At 35.9% G+C, this 22,222-nt stretch overlaps 1 protein-coding gene across 7 annotated transcripts in view; it reads left to right on the top strand.

The window, feature by feature from the left end:
* Positions 1-22,222, top strand: part of RALGAPA1 (Ral GTPase activating protein catalytic subunit alpha 1) — a 384,096-nt gene that overhangs the window by 200,366 nt on the left and 161,508 nt on the right. For all 7 annotated transcript variants that reach the window (XM_037834821.1, XM_037834823.1, XM_037834822.1 and 4 more), the window contains 6 exons: positions 2,194-2,346; positions 5,159-5,352; positions 5,615-5,713; positions 6,295-6,450; positions 7,797-7,925; positions 20,604-20,729. In XM_037834821.1, the coding sequence (XP_037690749.1) occupies positions 2,194-2,346; positions 5,159-5,352; positions 5,615-5,713; positions 6,295-6,450; positions 7,797-7,925; positions 20,604-20,729 (857 nt within the window). The remainder of the gene's footprint in view (positions 1-2,193; positions 2,347-5,158; positions 5,353-5,614; positions 5,714-6,294; positions 6,451-7,796; positions 7,926-20,603; positions 20,730-22,222) is intronic.

Genomic DNA, 22,222 nt, shown 5'->3' with positions numbered 1-22,222 from the left:
TTGACACCTGAACCTTACCATCACAGTTGTAAAGTCTAAGAAACCATTGCCTAACTCAAGGTTCTAAAGGTGTTTTTTTCTAGGATTTTATAGTTCTGGTTTAGATCTCTGATTTTTGAGTTGATTTTTGTATATGATGTGAGGTAGAGGTTCACCTTCATGCTTTTGGACATCCAGTTTTTCCAGCCCTATTTGTTGAAGAGACTGTTTATTTCCCATTGAGTGGACATGGCACCCATGTCACAAAATCAGTTGGCCATAGATGTGAACTCTTAATTCCGTTCTGTTGATCTTTGTATCCTTGTGCCAAGATCATGCTGTTTTGATTACTGTTACTGTGGCTTTGTAGTAAGTTTTAAAATAGGAAAGTGTGTCTTCCAATTTTGTTGTTCTTTTTCAAGCTGATTTTGGCTTTTTGGGGTCCTTTGCTCTTCTATATAAATTTGATGATTGATGTTTCCATTTCTGCAAAGGAGAATGTTGGGATTTTTATAGGGATTGCATTAGATCTGTAAATCACTATGAGTTAACTTGACATTTTAACAATATTTAGTCTCCCAATCCATAAACACATAATGTCCTTCCATTTGTTTAGGTCTTATTTGATTTCTTTTGGCAATGTTTTGTAGTTTCTACATTTGAGTTACCTTCTTGGTTAAATTTATTCCTAGATATTTGATTCATTTATTTGCTATTGTAAATGGCATTTTTTTCTTGAGTTCCTCTTAACATTGTTCGTCACTAATATATAGAAACATTATTGAGTTTTGTGTGTTGATCTTATACCCTGCCACATTGCTGAATTCATTTATTAGCTTTAGTAGCTTTGCTGTGGATTTTTCAGTATTTTCTGCAAATAAGGAAAACTTTACTTCTTCCTTTCCAAATAGGATGCCTTTTATTTATTTCCTTGCTTAAGTGTTCTGGCTAGAACTTCCAGTACAATGTTGAATAACAGGAGTGACAGTGGGCATCCTTGTCTTGTTCCTGATCTTAGAGAGAAAGCATTCAGTCTTTCACCATTGAGGATAATGTTAGCTGTTGATTTTTCATAGATGCCCTTTATCATGTTGAGGAAATTTCCTTCGGTTACTAGTTTTTCAAGTGTTTTTAACAAGAAGGGGTGCTGGATTTTGTCAAATGCATTATATAATACAAATAATACAAATAAGTGTTTATTTACATTGGTTTTTGCTTTACTATATAGGAAGAGTCACAAAGGGCAGTGGTTTGCTATTATTGAGTCCAGAATATTGATATTTCTCTGCTAGAAAGAAGTTTAACATAAGATGTATAATAGGGAGGTATAAAGTTCAAGAGTATAGGGCAGAGACTCCTTATTCATAATTAGCAGGGTTGCAATTAGACTTCTCAGGAAGCAGTGTCTAAGCTGGAACCTGAAAAATAAGGAGATACTAACCATACTTAGAAGAGGATTAAGGCTCAATGAAGAGGAGAAATGTGGAAAAGGCCAAAGGTATAATGTATTCTAAGCAAAAGTAGTTTACTTTCATGGCTGGAAAGTACTAGGGGGATTGTGAAGAGGTAAGAAAGTTGCAGAAAGACTTGAGAAAACCATACTAAGAAGTTTGGGCTTGTCCTGAGGTCAGCAGGGAACCATTGAAGGAACTAAGTGAGCAAGTGATATGATCAGATGAGATTTTTTTATCTTTTTGCTACCTTATAGAGAATTGGGAGGAAGGAGTTGGTTTGTGGGAGAGGCTGAAGGCTAGGGACTGGTGTAATCCAGGCCAGAACTGATAGTGAGTGGCACATGCAGCAATAGGAGCTGTATCCCTACTCTTGAATTGCCCTAAGTCTGAAGTAAGCGCAGTGTAGTAGCAATGGGTACCCAGAGAGAAAAGTTAATTTCAGGTTTCTACAGCTGGGCCAGGAATGGTAGTAGACATTCTAACTCTCACTAATAACTCCAGTTAATGAGTACCTCCAGTTTTGATTCCATTCTAGTCCCATGGTAGATATGAATTGAGATGTCTTAAGTATAAAATCTTATACAATATTCTGATTTTATAATATTTTATAATATTATGACCTAATTTCCTTGGCCAATTTATAATCTGCTTTATCTTTTGATGTTTTAAATGTGTCTTTTAACTTGGATTTTTAGCATTACAACTTAGGTAGGGTATTAAATTTATTTTTTATAGTAATTTAATGAAATTATATTTACAGGTTCAGAAAGTGCTTCCCCGGTACATTCAGCTCTGGGATCCAGATCACAGACACCTTCCCCTTCCACACTGAATATAGATCACTTGGAACACAAAGATCTACAACTTGATGAGAAGCTGCACCACTCCGTTCTTCAAACACCCGATGACCTAGGCAATATTTGGAAATTTGCTATTTTTCCTTTCAGTGTATTAGTGTTAGGAAATCATAAATAAGATGTCTTAAACCTGACTGATTATGCATGATTAATACAATTTTCTAAGTCTTTTGAAAATGTGTTACTACAACACTTTTTCTTGCTCTTGAAGATATTTATATTGATTTTTGCTTTATTCTCTTGTATTTGATTACAGTCCTAGAATTGGTGATTACATTATTTTTTTTGTGTTATCATTTATTGACATAGTGTCTATCCTAAAACATGAAATTTGTAATTTGGCATCATTATTCTTAATGCTGTACCTGAAGAACTTGCTGACTCACAGGAGAAGGTAGTAGCAATATCCCTTGCTGTTTGTAAACAAGCTTACAGTGAAACAGTTGATCAAATCAATAATCTTTTATTGATTTTAAGTCTGCAAGTGTATCAACTAAATTTAATTAAAGAGTAGGGAGTAGCCAGTCCAAAGGAAGTATTTTTCTTTTTAAGTAAATGTTACAAAGTGGCTTGGAAAACCTAGAGGCAGCAGCTTCTTCAAGAACATCAACCGGATGCATCCCCCTTCCCCATAATGTTGACATCCCTTTTCAATATGAACAAGTTAGGGTGGTCACTGCCCAGATATCCCTGAACATTGAGACAGTGATCAAACAAGAGGAAGGGGTAGCAACAGACAAGATAGGATTTAACAAACGATTATGCATACTGAATTTTTTTTTAATCTCTGGGGTATTAGAACAACTAGAAGGAAATAACTAAAATGGTGGAACTCGAACCCATAACATTTTTCGAAATTTGCTCTATAACTACTTGTTAAGTCGTACTTTGAAAGTTATCTTTTTCTGTATATGTTATATTTCACAATAAAAAAATTTTTTTTAAATGGCTTGGGAAACCTCAGAAAATGGAAGTTAAAATTAAAGTTATTTTTGCTAAATTCTGCACAATGCATCAAGCCTTAGGATAGAGGCAAATTTTGCAAATATGCCAAAAAAAGTTTTGGCCAAAGACATTATTTATGAAATATTTACTATGAAAAAATTAGAAAACTTATTTTCATTGGTAATTTAACATATTCACTCTATGACCAAATGAAGAAATGTAAAGTCATAACTTCTAGACTTTTTTTTCTTAAGAGACTCATTCTTTTAATATGCAATCACTTTACAATTATATAGGATCTACTTTTCTGGTTTGTGGATTTTATCTGACCTTTTCTTTTCCTCCTTTTGTTTGTTTACAATTTCCTCTCCAACATTTGGAAAAAAATATCAAACTTATAAAAAGTTGCAAGACTACTGAAATGAAAACCTATAAATCCTTCACATAAATTCAACAGTTGTTTACCGATATTAGATACACTTTACTGGTTATGTCCTAAGAAATAAGTATGTTTCCTACATAACCACAATATACATATCACATACAGGATATTTAATATTGATATATTACTGTTATTTCACTTCATAGTCAGATGTCCCTATAATAACATCCTTTGTAGCTACCCCACCAACAATAGCAACCTTTTCCAGGATTTAATCAAAGAACTTACATTGTTGCTTGCTTTTTGATCATTTAAAATTTTATTAGTTTTGCTTTCGGAAGGATAAGTTAGAGACAAATCATTTGATTAATTGGTATATTATGAAAGTGCTGGAGAATAAGGAGGAGTCAACCATGATTGTTAAAGTTGCAGTGTTTTTTTGGTTTGTTTTATTTTAGTGTGTTTTCACCAGAAGACTTTTTTTTTTATGGAGAAAGACTAATTATTTGGAACTTTTTTATAATACAATCAGTTATTATATTCTTTACATGCAAAGAGAATAAAATATTGTAAATTTTAAGCATAAAGAGTAGAGGATGTTACATATGACATCAGTATGTGAAAATATTATCAGGCATGAAAAATTATAATGATCCTTAGAGTCTACAAAAATTTTTAGTTTCCGAAGTTCTTTTGATGCATGGATATCTACTGACTTTTAGCTTTTTCTGTATATACATGAAGTAGAATAATGGAATTTTTTCTTGAAGCTGGAGATCTGTAAACCATCTGTTTTACAGAGGAGGAATTATAGCCTTAGAGAGGTTACTAAATAACTTGTACAACATCGTATAATTAGTGGTAGAAATGAGGCTAGAACTCAAGGTTCTCAATAGCTGGTCTAATCACTCTTTGACTTTTGTTATTTATATTTCTTGTTCATAATCTTGCCAGTATTAATAGATATAAGAAAAATAGTTATGGAAATTTAGATTGTATTTAAACTTTAGTAAAATACTTTCCATGCCATTGTGATATCTCTTTTAATCCTAGGTCTAGCTTAATTGTGAAATATATAGATACATTTCTTTTGAAAGTTTTAAGTTTAAAGAAATAGGCTTATGAAGACTTCCTACAGGATCTGTTTTTAGCCTGAGATTTTCTATTTATTTAATGATATAACCTGAAGTAGCTATTAGAAAAAAGTGAGAGTATATGTTTAGAAATTTGATCTTTAATTATGTTAAACTTAAATTTCTCCATTCTGTACTGGCAACGTTTTAGGGGTAGTTGCATCATTTCTTCCCTAGGTAAATCTAAATAGAAGCACTATTGAATACGTAATTATTGCCATGATAAGGAGTTGTGGACTGCTAAGGTTTTGACCATATCAGGAAAAAAATAACTAATGTATATTGATGTTTCTTTTATTCACTTTTATGAATATTTAAGATGAGTTTAAGTTGACTCTTTTTTATTTTTGTGATCAATTCTCTAGAGAAATGACTGACACTATTGTATTACTTCCTTTTTACCTACAGAAATTAGTGAATTTCCGTCTGAATGTTGTAGTGTGATGGCAGGAGGTACTCTCACAGGATGGCATGCTGATGTTGCTACTGTAATGTGGCGAAGAATGCTAGGCATTTTGGGAGATGTCAACATTATTATGGATCCTGAAATACATGCTCAAGTTTTTGATTACCTCTGTGAACTTTGGCAGAATCTAGCTAAGGTAAAACAGAAAGGAAAGGGCATAAGGGAGAAGGAAAGGAGAATAAAAATAAAGTATTAAGAAACAGAGGAGGCCCTAGAGAACGTTAAGTCAAACCCATTTACTAGAGATAAACTGGTTCCCAGCATGGTGAAGTCACTTAACCATAATTAAATATCTAATTAGTGGCAGAAATTGGACTTGAACTAAAGTTTAAGGCAAAGCAAATTGGAAGAGAGAACTAGTTTACATAAGTTTGTTGCTCTTTATTTGAAAATTACAGATTAGAGATAACCTCGGCATTTCAACTGATAACCTGACCTCCCCTTCTCCACCAGTTTTGATTCCTCCACTGAGAATTCTTACACCTTGGCTTTTCAAGGTAAGCTTAATATATAAAACATTAGCTTAAAAGTCCATTTAGTAAATAAGCATGTGGTCAGTCTTAAACATTTCATTGAAAGTTTAGCTATTGTATAGTTTTCCTGAGTACTTATTTTATAACTAGTACTCTTAGGAAGTTGCTGGGCATTATATAGAGTGGAGAGTGTGCATACCAAAATTATTATTCAGAATGCGTCATTTGTATTTGTTTAAATTTCTTAATAAAACTAAAGTAAACGGAGAAGAGTTTGTCTTTTTTTGTATTAAAGTGAAATCTCAACCTCAAGTTTGTGTCACAGAATATGCTATATTTCTTTTAGACTTCTGTTTCTTGTAAGTATTATTTAATATGTTTGGTACATTTTCCTAAGTGAAATAATATGTGGTATTATTCATACCTACACTGTATCATTTTTGGATGTTAACAGTAGTTTCAGTAATCCTGATTTTTATGTCATTAAAGAAATTGGGTCAACATAGAAATAAATGAAAAAAATTTTGTTGCTTGCTATAATCAACTGTTGTATTTAACAAACAGTATTTGTGTTTGCATGTTTAAAATTGTTCTTTTAATTGTAGGCAACCATGTTAACTGATAAATATAAGCAAGGTAAATTACATGCTTATAAACTTATTTGTAATACAATGAAAAGAAGACAAGATGTGTCTCCAAATAGAGATTTTTTAACACATTTCTACAATATAATGCATTGTGGATTGCTTCATAATGATCAGGTAAATATATACAAATATATAAAAAGTTGTTATATCCATTTATCTAAAGTCTCAATTCTGTTTAACTCTTTATTTTTAAGGTGTAGAATTAAAATGATCCCCTTTATGCAGTGGTTCATGTGCAAGTAACTTCCATTTTATGATTTCATTCTTGAAATGTAGTTGAAAAATAAGATGTCATTAGGGGATTGAGTTGAGAACTAAATGCATCTTTTCCCTAACTTCAATTTTAAACAAAGCAGTTCACCTTTCAAAAAGGCTAAATCATCGTTTGCTTAGGTTGAAAACATTTTCCTTTTATGACCTAATTTACTTATTCTTATGCATTTTGTAATTGACACTTTATTCAAAGGCATATAAATTTTCTCATCTAGTCAAGCAGAAGTTTTTTCCATTCTAAGAATCAGTACACCACTTATTCTTAGTACCATCTATTATATGACATAATTACAATAACCTTAATTTGGCATTTGTTCAGTGACAATGATTAGATAGTCATAAATATAACTCTTGAATATTACTTCAGGCTTCTTGATCTTGGCCATAAAAAGTGTGAGAGATTGCAAGTCAGGGTAATATGAACATTTTTATCCCAACATAGTTAAATTTCAATTGCACTCATCTAGAAAGCAGTGTATTAGTATTAAAAGATAATATCTCTCTTTCTGAAAAATGAAAGAACTTCTTTTATAAATTTAAAATAATTACAGTATTCTACCTTGTAGACATGTCTGAAATGAAGTAACAATCTTTATTACTCAAAAAAGGCAGGTTTCATTTAAGATAAATCAGATCATACAGCTTAATACACTGCATCCTCATGGTGAATTCCCAAGGTGAAATAAAGGAATAATCAAATTAATAATGTTCCCTCAAAAATGTTTGAAGTCTAAATTTCTGATACCTAGGGATTTCAGTCTGTCTGAAAAAGAGAATATCTCCACTTGCCACATTACAGGTCATGTGAGTTACTTCAGAGTTGTCACACAGAAGCAACTGGGAGGTGGGAGATACTCTCTGCAATTAGTTTTGTAACACAGGGGCTTTATTTTCTTAAGTCTCTGAAACAAAGAGCCTTCCAACTTGCTCTTTAGTGTGGAAAAAAAATGCTGTATTAATGTCAGTTAAATGTGTTTTAGGTTTACTTTCCTTTGACAGAATATAATGCTAAGCATTGATTATTTGGGAGAATTAAAATTAGTCTTTCCAACTAGTTTGCCAATGTATAGTAATTACCTTTTTTTTTAATATGTTAAATATATTTAAGATATTTAAGATATTGATTAGTTGATACCCAAGATTACATATGTGATATTCTTTTCTTCTCTCCTTTTCTTATTCCTAAGGATATTGTCAATACAATCATCAAGCACTGCTCACCTCAATTTTTTTCACTTGGTTTGCCGGGTGCCACGATGCTTATTATGGATTTTATTGTAGCAGCTGGTAGAGTGGCTTCTTCAGCTTTTCTCAATGTAAGTTTTTATTTCCTTTTGTGCACACTATAACAAGCTTTAGTTAACCAGGACTCAGCTAACAAAGCGACAAAGAAGAGCCATTGCTGATAAAATATAACAATCTGATGTTTGGCAAAACTTACAGTTTAATTGGAATTAATTATTTTCCCATGTTTGAAAAAAAAGTAAACATGTAGTTTTGAAGTATAAGGAAGTGATAAAATTAGTTAATGAACTTACCTAGGGACTCTAGAAATGAATTAAATGTGATAAGCAAAACAGGATTTGAAATGGAGGAAATCTAAGGAAACAGGAGGGAAGAAAATAAAGAAAGGACAATGGCCTAGAGCAAAAGAGAAGTAAGAAAAAGAATAAAGTTACTCAGAAATATGCTCTAGGAATAAACTCTAAACTATAAAACTGCATAGAAATATTTTTCATACAGCCATGGAGCAGTGAGACAATGCCTCCTCAGTATAGCAGGAGCATGTTCATACATGCGTGACAGAGATGAGCTACAGAGGAAAGCAGCAGCCATGTTTACGGTGTTAGATTTTATACTAAGGAAGGGAGGAATGAGTAACCACTGAAGGATTGTAAGCAAGGAGTAACATGATCAAATTTGTATTTTAGAAAGACCACTCTGGAGTAAACTATAAATGAAAATTAAGAAACTGAAAGTCTGTGGGAAAAAACTAAGAATTGGGAAACAAATGTCAGTAATATTGACTAGCGCTTCATAGCTTGCAGAGCAGCTTATCATAAATTATGTCATTTATAAGTTGCAAAAGACCAATAGTGAATGAGAAGGAGTTCTGTTTGGGGCATAATAAGCTGCCTATTAGATATCCATGAGGAGAATATCAGGAGGGCATTTGCATATGAAAGTCAGGAGCTTAGGGACTCCTGAGCTATCAGGACTGAAGATAAAAAGCTGGAAGCCATTAGCTTATAAATGGTATTTAAAGCTATGAGACTGGATACAATCATCTAGAAGAAATGTATATTTAAGAGAATAGTCTGTATTTATAGATAGTTACATAATGCTATTCCTCCAGCTCCCTGGAGTGACTATGTCTTATTTATGTTGGTTATCTTCAGGACCTAGCACAGCACCACTTCTAGTAAGTGTAATTGAATGTGTATTTATTCAGCATCTAGTGTGTATTCAGCATTGTGCTAAGCCTTTTTGTGGTTATTAAACATTTTATTTCCCTGTGTACAAAGTGCTCCTTTGGATAGGATAGAGAGGGATATAGAATAAATTTGATATGCTTTGTCCTCAAGGAATATATAGTCTACTGGGGAGATAAGGAAGTTTATTAACAATTACAGAAATTAGGGCATCAGATAGGTGCCAAGAGGAAAAACTTAGCATAGTAGTTAGGAACATGGAGTTTAGAGCCAGTCTGACTGGGTTCAAATCCCAGCATTTATTAGCTGTACATCCTTAGGCAAATTACTTAACTTCTCTGTGTCTTAATTTATCTATAAAGTGGAAAGAAGTGAATTCATAGGAGTATTTTATAGGGATTAAATTAGTATTTGTAACATTCTTAGAACATTTTCTAGCATATAGTATTGCAATATAAGACTTTGTTAAATAAAATAACATTATTTGGTAATTCATAGAAAGGAGAGCTCATATTTGTTTGGGGATATCATGAAGTTTTCATGGAAGAGATATTTGAATAGATAGGTCCTTGAAAGATTAGCAGTATTTTAATAAGCAAAAAATGGAGGTAAGGGTACTTACTCCAGACAGAGGGAGTTCAAGGTATGTTCAAGGAACAATAAGTAACCCATTTTGTTTAGATGATGGTTAATCTGCAAGTCAGCAGTGGGCAGAAAACAGAAAGGTACTTTAGACCCTTGCTACCCATAGTGTGGTATGTAGACTAGAAACATTTGGCATAATCTGGGCGCTTGCTGGAAATACAGAATCTCAGACCCCACCCCAGACCTAAAGAATAAGAATCTGTATTTAAACTATATCCCAAGTGATAGGTGTGGATATTATTGTAAAACTCTACTTTGGACTTTATCTTAGAAGGTCTTCAATGCCAGGGATCAGCTTATAATGCTTTATTAGATAACAGTCAAATTTTTTAAAGTGAGGGGAGAGATAATTGACTCTGTGCTTTGGAAATGTGGAGTATATTAATCTAGGGGTAGATTGAATGGAAGACAAACTAGAGACAGGAAACAAGTTTATTAGTGTACATAGTTTATCAGTCTTTTGGATAATGACAAAAGTTTGTAGAACTCAAAGGTGCTGATATAAAAACCAGTGTCATTTTTCATTAATTTGCCATGGAAACTGTTATTATTCATTGGGTCAGCTATTCCAGATGAGTGGTCAGCACATTTCCTGTAGCCTTTCTCAGAGTTCTGCAAGAGAACCCCTAACGTCCTAAGGCATCCATTGTATGTAACTAATTAACTTCTCTCCTGTGCATCTAGAAGGATGCTAAGTGATATGATATCCTTGGGAAAATTTAGAAAACAGTCATTTTCTGTGCTTTGTGGGTCATAAGAGGAATCTCTGTTGAGAAAGCCTGAATGAGAAACGAAATCATTGCAAGACTCAATCCTGACACCCACATCTCCACTAAAAGGTTAAGGAGAGGAGCTGTATGTTTTAGTTACTCCTCCAGGAAAGTAGGTAGAGAGCCAGGAACTGCGTGGACTGGACACCACAGAGCAATCTGACTTTGAGCATACTTCATACAACACTCATGAAAACGTGGAACTGCTGAGATCAGCGAAATCTGTAAGTTTTTGCAGCCAGGGGACCCACACCCCTCCCTGCCAAGCTCAGTCCCGTGGGAGGAGGGGCTGTCAGCTTCAGAAAGGAGAAGGGAGAACTGCAGTGGCAGCCCTTATCGGAAACATATTCTACTGATCCAAACTCCAACCATAGATAGACTGAGACCAGACACCAGAGAATCTGAGAGCAGCCAGCCCAGCAGAGAGGAGACAGGCATAGACAAAACAACACGAAAAACTCCAAAATAAAAGCGGAGGATTTTTGGAGTTCTGGTGAACATAGAAAGGGGAAGGGCAGAGCTCAGGCCCTGAGGCTCATATGCAAATCCCGAAGAAAAGCTGATCTCTCTGCCCTGTGGACCTTTCCTTAATGGCCCTATTTGCTTTGTCTCTTAGCATTTCAATAGCCCATTAGATCTCTGAGGAGGGCCCTTTTTTTTTTTAATCCTTTTTTCTTTTTCTAAAACAATTACTCTAAGAAGCCCAATACAGAAAGCTTCAAAGACTTGCAATTTGGGCAGGTCAAGACAAGAGCAGAACTAAGAGAGCTCTGAGACAAAAGGCAATAATCCAGTGGCTGAGAAAATTCACTAAACACCACAACTTCCCAAGAAAAGGGGGGTGTCCGCTCACAGCCATCATACTGGTGGACAGGAAACACGCCTGCCCATCGCCAGCCCCATAGCCCAGAGCTGCCCCAGACAACCCAGTGTGACGGAAGTGTTTCAAATAACAGGCACACACCACAGAACTGGGCGTGGACATTAGCCTTCCCTGCAACCTCAGCTGATTGTCCCAGAGTTGGGAAGGCGGAGCAGTGTAAATTAACAAAGCCCCATTCAGCCATCATTTCAGCAGACTGGGAGCCTCCCTACACAGCCCAGCAGCCCAGAACCGCCCTGGGGGGATGGCACTCACCTGTGACATACTACAGTCATCCCTCAACAGAGGACCCGGGGTGCACAGCCTGGAAGAGGGGCCCACTTGCAAGTCTCAGGAGCCATACGCCAATACCAAGGACTTGTGAGTCAGTGGCAGAGACAAACTGTGGCAGGACTGAACTGAAGGATTAGACTATTGCAGCAGCCTTAAAACTCTAGGATCACCAGGGAGATTTGATTGTTAGAGCCACCCCCACTCCCTGACTGCCCAGAAACACTCCCCATATACAGGGCGGGCAACACCAACTACACACGCAAGCTTGGTACACCAATTGGAACCCACAAGACTCACTCCCCCACTCACCAAAAAGGCTAAGCAGGGGAGAACTGGCTTGTGGAGAACAGGTGGCTCGTGGACACCACCTGCTGGTTAGTTAGAGAAAGTGTACTCCACGAAGCTGTAGATCTGATAAATTAGAGATAAAGACTTCAATTGGTCTACAAACCCTAAAAGAACCCTATCAAGTTCAGCAAATGACAAGAGGTCAAAAACAACAGAAAATTATAAAGCATATGAAAAAACCAGACGATATGGATAACCCAAGCCGAAGCACCCAAATCAAAATATCAGAAGAGACACAGCACCTAGAGCAGCTACTCAAAGAACTAAAGATGAACAATGAGACCATAGTACGGGATACAAAGGAGATCAAGAAGACCCTAGAAGAGTATAAAGAAGACATTGCAAGACTAAATAAAAAAATGGATGATCTTATGGAAATTAAAGAAACTGTTGACCAAATTAAAAACATTCTGGACACTCATAGTACAAGACTAGAGGAAGTTGAACAACGAATCAGTGACCTGGAAGATGACAGAATGGAAAATGAAAGCATAAAAGAAAGAATGGGGAAAAAAATTGAAAAAATCGAAATGGACCTCAGGGATATGATAGATAATATGAAACGTCCAAATATAAGACTCATTGGTGTCCCAGAAGGGGAAGAAAAGGGTAAAGGTCTAGGAAGAGTATTCAAAGAAATTGTTGGGGAAAACTTCCCAAATCTTCTAAACAACATAAATACACAAATCATAAATGCTCTGCGAACCCCAAATAGAATAAATCCAAATAAACCCACTCCGAGACATATTCTGATCACACTGTCAAACACAGAAGAGAAGGAGCAAGTTCTGAAAGCAGCAAGAGAAAAGCAATTCACCACATACAAAGGAAACAGCATAAGACTAAGTAGTGACTACTCAGCAGCCACCATGGAGGCGAGAAGGCAGTGGCACGATATATTTAAAATTCTGAGTGAGAAAAATTTCCAGCCAAGAATACTTTATCCAGCAAAGCTCTCCTTCAAATTTGAGGGAGAGCTTAAATTTTTCACAGACAAACAAATGCTGAGAGAATTTGCTAACAAGAGACCTGCCCTACTTCAGATACTAAAGGGAGCCCTACAGACAGAGAAACAAAGAACGGACAGAGAGACTTGGAGAAAGGTTCAGTACTAAAGAGATTCGGTATGGGTACAATAAAGGATATTAATAGAGAGAGGGGAAAAATATGACAAACATAAACCAAAGGATAAGATGGCTGATTCAAGAAATGCCTTCACGGTTATAACATTGAGTGTAAATGGATTAAACTCCCCAATTAAAAGATACAGATTCGCAGAATGGATCAAAAAAAATGAACCATCAATATGTTGCATACAAGAGACTCATCTTAGACACAGGGACACAAAGAAACTGAAAGTGAAAGGATGGAAAAAAATATTTCATGCAAGCTACAGCCAAAAGAAAGAAGGTGTAGCAATATTAATCTCAGATAAAATAGATTTTAAATGCAGGGATGTTTTGAGAGACAAAGAAGGCCACTACATACTAATAAAAGGGGCAATTCAGCAAGAAGAAATAACAATCGTAAATGTCTATGCACCCAATCAAGGTGCCACAAAATACATGAGAGAAACACTGGCAAAACTAAAGGAAGCAATTGATGTTTCCACAATAATTGTGGGAGACTTCAACACATCACTCTCTCCTATAGATAGATCAACCAGACAGAAGACCAATAAGGAAATTGAAAACCTAAACAATCTGATAAATGAATTAGATTTAACAGACATATACAGGACATTACATCCCAAATCACCAGGATACACATACTTTTCTAGTGCTCATGGAACTTTCTCCAGAATAGATCATATGCTGGGACATAAAACAAGCCTCAATAAATTTAAAAAGATTGAAATTATTCAAAGCACATTCTCGGACCACAATGGAATACAATTAGAAGTCAATAACCATCAGAGACTTAGAAAATTCACAAATACCTGGAGGTTAAACAACACACTCCTAAACAATCAGTGGGTTAACGAAGAAATAGCAAGAGAAATTGCTAAATACATAAAGACGAATGAAAATGAGAACACAACATACCAACACCTGTGGGATGCAGCAAAAGCAGTGCTAAGGGGGAAATTTATAGCACTAAACGCATATATTAAAAAGGAAGAAAGAGCCAAAATCAAAGAACTAATAGATCAACTGAAGAAGCTAGAAAATGAACAGCAAACCAATCCTAAACCAAGTAGAAGAAAAGAAATAACAAGGATTAAAGCAGAAATAAATGACATAGAGAACAAAAAAACAATAGAGAGGATAAATATCACCAAAAGTTGGTTCTTTGAGAAGATCAACAAGATTGACAAGCCCCTAGCTAGACTGACAAAATCAAAAAGAGAGAAGACCCATATAAACAAAATAATGAATGAAAAAGGTGACATAACTGCAGATCCTGAAGAAATTAAAAAAACTATAAGAGGATATTATGAACAACTGTATGGCAATAAACTGGACAATGTAGAAGAAATGGACAATTTCCTGGAAACATATGAACAACCTAGACTGACCAGAGAAGAAATAGAAGAACTCAACCAACCCATCACAAGCAAAGAGATCCAAGCAGTCATCAAAAATCTTCCCACAAATAAATGCCCAGGGCCAGATGGCTTCACAGGGGAATTCTACCAAACTTTCCAGAAAGAACTGACACCAGTCTTACTCAAACTCTTTCAAAACATTGAAGAAAATGGAACACTACCTAACTGATTTTATGAAGCTAACATCAATCTAATACCAAAACCAGGCAACGATGCTACAAAAAAGGAAAACTACCAGCCAATCTCCCTAATGAATATAGATGCAAAAATCCTCAACAAAATACTTGCAAATTGAATCCAAAGACACATTAAAAAAATCATACACCATGACCAAGTGGGGTTCATTCCAGGCATGCAAGGATGGTTCAACATAAGAAAATCAATGTATTACAACACATTAACAAGTCAAAAGGGAAAAATCAATTGATCATCTCAGTAGATGCTGAAAAAGCATTTGACAAAATCCAACATCCGTTTTTGATAAAAACACTTCAAAAGGTAGGAATTGAAGGAAACTTCCTCAACATGATAAAGAGCATATATGAAAAACCCACAGCCAGCATAGTACTCAATTGTGAGAGACTGAAAGCCTTCCCTCTAAGATCAGGAACAAGACAAGGATGCCCGCTGTCACCACTGTCATTCAACATTGTGCTGGAAGTGCTAGCCAGGGCAATCCGGCAAGACAAAGAAATAAAAGGCATCCAAATTGGAAAAGAAGAAGTAAAACTGTCATTGTTTGCAGATGATGTGATCTTATATCTAGAAAACCCTGAGAAATCGACGATACAGCTACTAGAGCTAATAAACAAGTTTAGCAAAGTAGCGGGATACAAGATTAATGCACATAAGTCAGTAATGTTTCTATATGCTAGAAATGAACAAACTGAAGAGACGCTCAAGAAAAAGATACCATTTTCAGTATCAACTGAAAAAATCAAGTACCTAGGAATCAACTTAACCAAAGATGTAAAAGACCTATACAAAGAAAACTACATAACTCTACTAAAAGAAATAGAAGGGGACCTTAAAAGATGGAAAAATATTCCATGTTCATGGATAGGAAGGCTAAATGTCATTAAGATGTCAGTTCTACCCAAACTCATCTACAGAGTCAATGCAATCCCAATCAAAATTCCAACAACCTTCTTTGCAGACTTGGAAAAACTAGTTATCAAATTTATTTGGAAAGGGAAGATGCCTCGAATTGCTAAAGACACTCTAAAAAAGAAAAACGAAGTGGGAGGACTTACACTCCCTGACTTTGAAGCTTATTATACAGCCACAGTTGCCAAAACAGCATGGTACTGGCACAAAGATAGACATATAGATCAATGGAATTGAATTGAGAATTCGGAGATAGACCCTCAGATCTATGGCCGACTGATCTTTGATAAGGCCCCCAGAGTCACTGAACTGAGTCATAATGGTCTTTTCAACAAATGGGGCTGGGAGAGTTGGATATCCATATCCAAAAGAATGAAAGAGGACCCCTATCTCACCCCCTACACAAAAATTAACTCAAAATGGACGAAAGATCTCAATATAAAAGAAAGTACCAAAAAAAAAAGATGTAGTGCCCCCTTGAGGAGCCTGTGGAGAATGCAGGGGTATTCGCCTACCCCACCTCCATGGTTGCTAACATGACCACAGACATAGGGGACTGGTGGTTTGATGGGTTGAGCCCTCTACCATAAGTTTTACCCTTGGGAAGACGGTTGCTGCAAAGGAGAGGCTAGGCCTCCCTGTATTTGTGCCTAAGAGTCTCCTCCTGAATGCCTCTTTGTTGCTCAGATGTGGCCCTCTCTCTCTGGCTAAGCCAACTTGAAAGGTGAAATCACTGCCCTCCCCCCTACGTGGGATCAGACACCCAGGGAAGTGAATCTCCCTGGCAACGTGGAATATGACTCCCGGGGAGGAATGTAGACCCGGCATCGTGGGATGGAGAACATCTTCTTGACCAAAAGGGGGATGTGAAAGGAAATGAAATAAGCTTCAGTGGCAGAGAGATTCCAAAACGAGCCGAGAGATCACTCTGGTGGGCACTCTTACGCACACTTTAGACAACCTTTTTTAGGTTCTAAAGAATTGGGGTAGCTGGTGGTGGATACCTGAAACTATTAAACTACAACCCAGAACCCATGAATCTCGAAGACAGTTGTATAAAAATGTAGCTTATGAGGGGTGACAGTGGGATTGGGAATGCCATAAGGACCAAACTCCACTTTGTCTAGTTTATGGATGCATGTGTAGAAAAGTAGGGGAAGCAAACAAACAGACAAAGGTACCTAGTGTTCTTTTTTACTTCAATTGCTCTTTTTCACTCTAATTATTATTCTTGTTATTTTTGTGTGTGTGCTAATGAAGGTGTCAGGGATTGATTTAGGTGATGAATGTACAACTATGTAATGGTACTGTAAACAATCAAAAGTACAATTTGTTTTGTATGACTGCATGGTATGTGAATATATCTCAATAAAATGATGATTAAAAAAAAAAAAAAAAAAAAAAAAGAAAGTACCATAAAACTCCTAGAAGATAATGTAGGAAAACATCTTCAAGACTTTGTATTAGGCGGCCACTTCCTAGAGTTTACACCCAAAGCACAAGCAACAAAAGAAAAAATAGATAAATGGGAACTCCTCAAGCTTAGAAGTTTCTGCACCTCAAAGGAATTTCTCAAAAAGGTAAAGAGGCAGCCAACTCAATGGGAAAAAATTTTTGGAAACCATGTATCTGACAAAAGAGTGATATCTTGCATATATAAAGAAATCCTACAATTCAATGACAGTAGTACAGACAGCCCAATTATAAAATGGTCAAAAGATATGAAAAGACAGTTCTCTGAAGAGGAAATACAAATGGCCAAGAAACACATGAAAAAATGTTCAGCTTCACTAGCTATTAGAGAGATGCAAATTAAGACCACAATGAGATACCATCTAACACCGATTAGAATGGCTGCCATTAAACAAACAGGAAACTACAAATGCTAGACGGGATGTGGAGAAATCGGAAGTCTTATTCATTGTTGGTGGGACTGTATATGGTTCAGCCACTCTGGAAGTCAGTCTGGCAGTTCCTTAGAAAACTAGATAATAGAGTTACCATTCGATCCAGCGATTGCACTTCTCGGTATATATCCGGAAGATCGGAAAGCAGTGACACGAACAGATATCTGCACGCCAATGTTCATAGCAGCATTATTCACAATTGCCAAGAGATGGAAACAACCCAAATGTCCTTCAACAGATGAGTGGATAAATAAAATGTGGTATATACACACGATGGAATACTACGCGGCAGTAAGAAGGAACGATCTCGTGAAACATATGACAACATGGATGAACCTTGAAGACATAATGCTGAGCGAAATAAGCCAGGCACAGAAAGAGAAATATTATATGCTACCACTAACGTGAACTTTGAAAAATGTAAAACAAATGGTTTATAATGTAGAATGTAGGGGAACTAGCAATAGAGAGCAATTAAGGAAGGGGGAACAATAATCCAAGAAGAACTGATAAGCTATTTAACGTTCTGGGGATGCCCAGGAATGACTATGGTCTGTTAATTTCTGATGTATATAGTAGGAGCAAGTTCACAGAAATGTTGCTATATTAGGTAACTTTCTTGGGGTAAAGTAGGAACATGTTGGAAGTAAAGCAGTTATCTTAGGTTACTTGTCTTTTTCTTACTCCCTTGTTATGGTCGCTTTGAAATGTTCTTTTATGGTATGTTTGTTTTCTTTTTAACTTTTTTTTCATACAGTTGATTTAAAAAAGAAGGGAAAGGTAAAAAAAAAAAAAAAAAAACAAGGAAAAAAAGATGTAGTGCCCCCTTGAGGAGCCTGTTGAGAATGCAGGGGTATTCGCCTACCCCACCTCGATTGTTTCTAACATGACCACAGACATAGGGGACTGGTGGTTTGATGGGTTGAGCCCTCTACCATAGGTTTTACCCTTGGGAAGACGGTTGCTGCAAAGGAGAGGCTAGGCCTCCCTATGGTTGTGCCTAAGAGCCTCCTCCCGAATGCCTCTTTGTTGCTCAGATGTGGCCCTCTCTCTCTAGCTAAGCCAACTTGAAAGGTGAAATCACTGCCCTCCCCCCTACGTGGGATCAGACACCCAGGGGAGTGAATCTCCCTGGCAACGTGGAATATGACTCCCGGGGAGGAACGTAGACCTGGCATCGTGGGACGGAGAACATCTTCTTGACCAAAAGGGGGATGTGAAAGGAAATGAAATAAGCTTCAGTGGCAGAGAGATTCCAAAAGGAGCCGAGAGGTCACTCTGGTGGGCACTCTTACGCACACTTTAGACAACCCTTTTTAGGTTCTAAAGAATTGGTGTAGCTGGTGGTGGATACCTGAAACTATCAAACTACAACCCAGAACCCATGAATCTCGAAGACAGTTGTATAAAAATGTAGCTTATGAGGGGTGACAATGGGATTGGGAAAGCCATAAGGACCACACTCCACTTTGTCTAGTTTATGGATGGATGAGTAGAAAAATAGGGGAAGGAAACAAACAGACAAACAGACAAAGGTACCCAGTGTTCTTTTTTACTTCAATTGCTCTTTTTCACTCTAATTATTATTCTTGTTATTTTTGTGTGTGTGCTAATGAAGGTGTCAGGGATTGATTTGGGTGATGAATGTACCACTATGTAATGGTACTGTAAATAATCGAAGTACGATTTGTTTTGTATGACTGCGTGGTATGTGAATATATCTCAATAAAATGAAGATAAAAAAAAAAGTTTAGCTCCTCAAAAAAAAAAATAATAAAAATAAAGTATTGACGTTTTCGATGAAAAAAAAAAAAGGTTAAGAAGAGTCTTTTCCTTTGGACGGTGTTGGAAATACAGAAGTCTTGCTCTTTGAATTCCCATTTTAAACCCCATCCATATCATCTTCCTTCTGTAATGTTTCCTCCCTCCCCCTTAGGCAGGTTACAAAATGATTGATTAGGTTTTGCCTTTCTTAATTACAATCGTGTTCCAGGCCTGCTCCCATTATACCTATATGCCTAAACATTCCCAGTTAACTTATCCACATTTATAGAAAAACTCTTATCTGATCTCTTTCATTAAATATTGATTTTTATTCATTTACTTTTTATAGGATGTCTTTTATTTTAACTTGAGATGGTGGCTGCAAGTTTATGCTGCTGCCTTGTATCTGCAAATCCAGATTATTTTTAAAATCTGGAAGTGAGTTGTTTTGTTGAAAGTCATATGGTAGAGTACTACTCCATTGCCTCCAGTAAAACAGTTATTAAGTTAGAGAAATCATTTTGGAGATGGGTCCTTGTTTTATGTGAATAGAAGTATAATATTTCTAATAGATTTGTTTTTAACATTTTGTTAGGCATTATTAAATATACAAATCAATTTGCAAGCACATTAGTAAATAAGGCATATATTAGTAGGTGAATGTTGGTGTTAGGTGGACATGCAAGAAGGCATAAGAGGAAATATAGTGTTCAGTGCTTATACTTCAGAATGGCTTAATACAGCTAAGGAAAAAGATGAAGTGAAGTTACCTTTACCTGTAGTCCAGGTATAAATTGTAATTTTGATTTTAGTAAGTACCATAGACAATGCCTTTCTTATTGCATAATATCATACTAACCATCTATACTAGTGTCTGGTTCTTGAAGACATAGTTATTTTAGTACATTCTTAGTTACCTTATTCATCCTTGGGTAGTAACTAAATCAAGTGATAGTGAGTATTCAACTCATTTGAACAATATATTAAGATGTGTGAGTTGCCTTTAAAATTAAATATTTAGATTTTCCTCAAAATTAGCTAAGCTAAGTTATAGCTAAGTCTTATTAACTAGCTGATTTAGGTAATACTGCTCTTGGGGAAGGCTTTGCTATTTGATGGTTGCAGTTATTGAGGGTAACAATAGTTTATGTGGAAAGTCTAGGTGAAAACCTAAATTTTTGTGTTTCTTCTTTCCTTTTTGAATTGTTTTATACTCTCATTTCCCTGTATTGTATGTTTGGATAATAAAATAATTTTTCTGATAATATTGTGACATAACTAAATACATTTTAAAGATTTTAAAAATCTGACACATAGGCACCAAGAGTAGAAGCACAGGTTCTTCTGGGATCTTTGGTTTGCTTTCCCAACTTATATTGTGAATTCCCTGCTCTCCATCCCAACATTCCTGATATTGCTGTGTCTCAATTTACAGATGTTAAGGTAAGAAATCAGATGCTGATTTTAGCATTTAAATGATTTTATAACCGTAGAGTTTATATAATAAAATTTGCATTCTTTCTTTTCTTTTTGAAATCTAGACATTTGTTAGAGGACATTAGCTAGCCAAATCCCCCTTGAGACAAAAGCTGGATTATACATTAGGAGCATATCCTTTTTGGTGTTTATAACTGTTTTGTAAACTTTTTCTCATTGTGGAACCCACTTGCATGTCTACATTCACTCACCAAACATTTATTGAAATATCCTATGAGCCAGATACTATGCTGCTAATGCAAGGCTGCTAAGATGGAGATGACAAACTTAACATGCATATTTGGCTCTCCCAATTTCCTAATGTGATGAATCAAGCATTGTGATGGGAAATTCTATTCTGCCGCAGCAAACTGTGGAGTAGGCATGGTGATCCCATGTACCTGAAGCATTAAAGGGCTTGAAAAAAATTAAACAGTGACTATATAATTGCAAATATTGATCCTTTAAAAATAAAGATAATTGTATATAATTTTGAACAAACATTCCAAATGACCCTTGTTTCTTATAAGCCTTTTTAAAAATTTCAAGTAGAAAATTGGTGAAAACTGTTTTGAGTCTCTGCAGAGTTTAGCCTTTGTTTGAAGGGGAAGATGAGACATGGTCAGCATTCTTGGTTCCCTGGACTCAGTAATTCTTAGACCAAAGTGGAGCGGAGTGGTGTGATCAGTGCTCTGGGTCCATCAGAGTATGTGCCTGGTAACAAATAATTCTATAATTAAGCTAAGTCTGAAATGAATGCCCATGTTTTATAAATTCCCAAGGCTTTAACAGTTGCCAGAAGTTGTGCCTGACACAGTAATTGCCAGATGGTCTCTGTGTTTGACCAGAATTGGTCCCTAGTATTAGAAGAAGGGATAGAGAGAGGCATTATAGCTCCTCGGGAGCCATGATTATGATTTTTTTTAACTTGTTTTCTCTGAAGAAAGTTATTTAATTCAAGTCAAGAGTATTGCATACACTTCTCATAGCACCCATATTTCACTTTATAATGTTTATCACACTTGTAATTACTTGTTCAGTGTCTGACTTCTCCTTCAGACAAATAAACACCACAAGTTCTTATTTACTGCTCTATCCTCCGAGCCTAGCACAGTGCCTGACACATAATATGTACTAAGAAAACATTTGTTAAACAAGTGAACTTGGCTTATTCATAAAATTCTATGGGTCAATATGATATAATTTACAAAGACACTTAGTGAAAACTGTTCAAATTGACCATTGGTCTTCAGGGATGTAATAGTTTCTTCTATATTCAGAAAATCCTGAAGACCAAGAATGGATAATAGTTTTAATATGCATAGGCAGTTTTGAGTAGTTAGAGGTTAACCTAGCCTACTACATATTATTTGCATTTCAGAATGGCTTTGTTCTCTACTGGCCATTGTGTAAGTAGTAATGGCTGGAGTGGTTTAAAAAAACAAAATACGTGTTTTTTG

The sequence above is a fragment of the Choloepus didactylus genome, chromosome 4, assembly GCF_015220235.1.
Source record: "Choloepus didactylus isolate mChoDid1 chromosome 4, mChoDid1.pri, whole genome shotgun sequence".
Lineage (NCBI taxonomy): Eukaryota > Metazoa > Chordata > Mammalia > Pilosa > Megalonychidae > Choloepus > Choloepus didactylus.
This window is presented reverse-complemented; position numbering and strand designations above follow the sequence as displayed.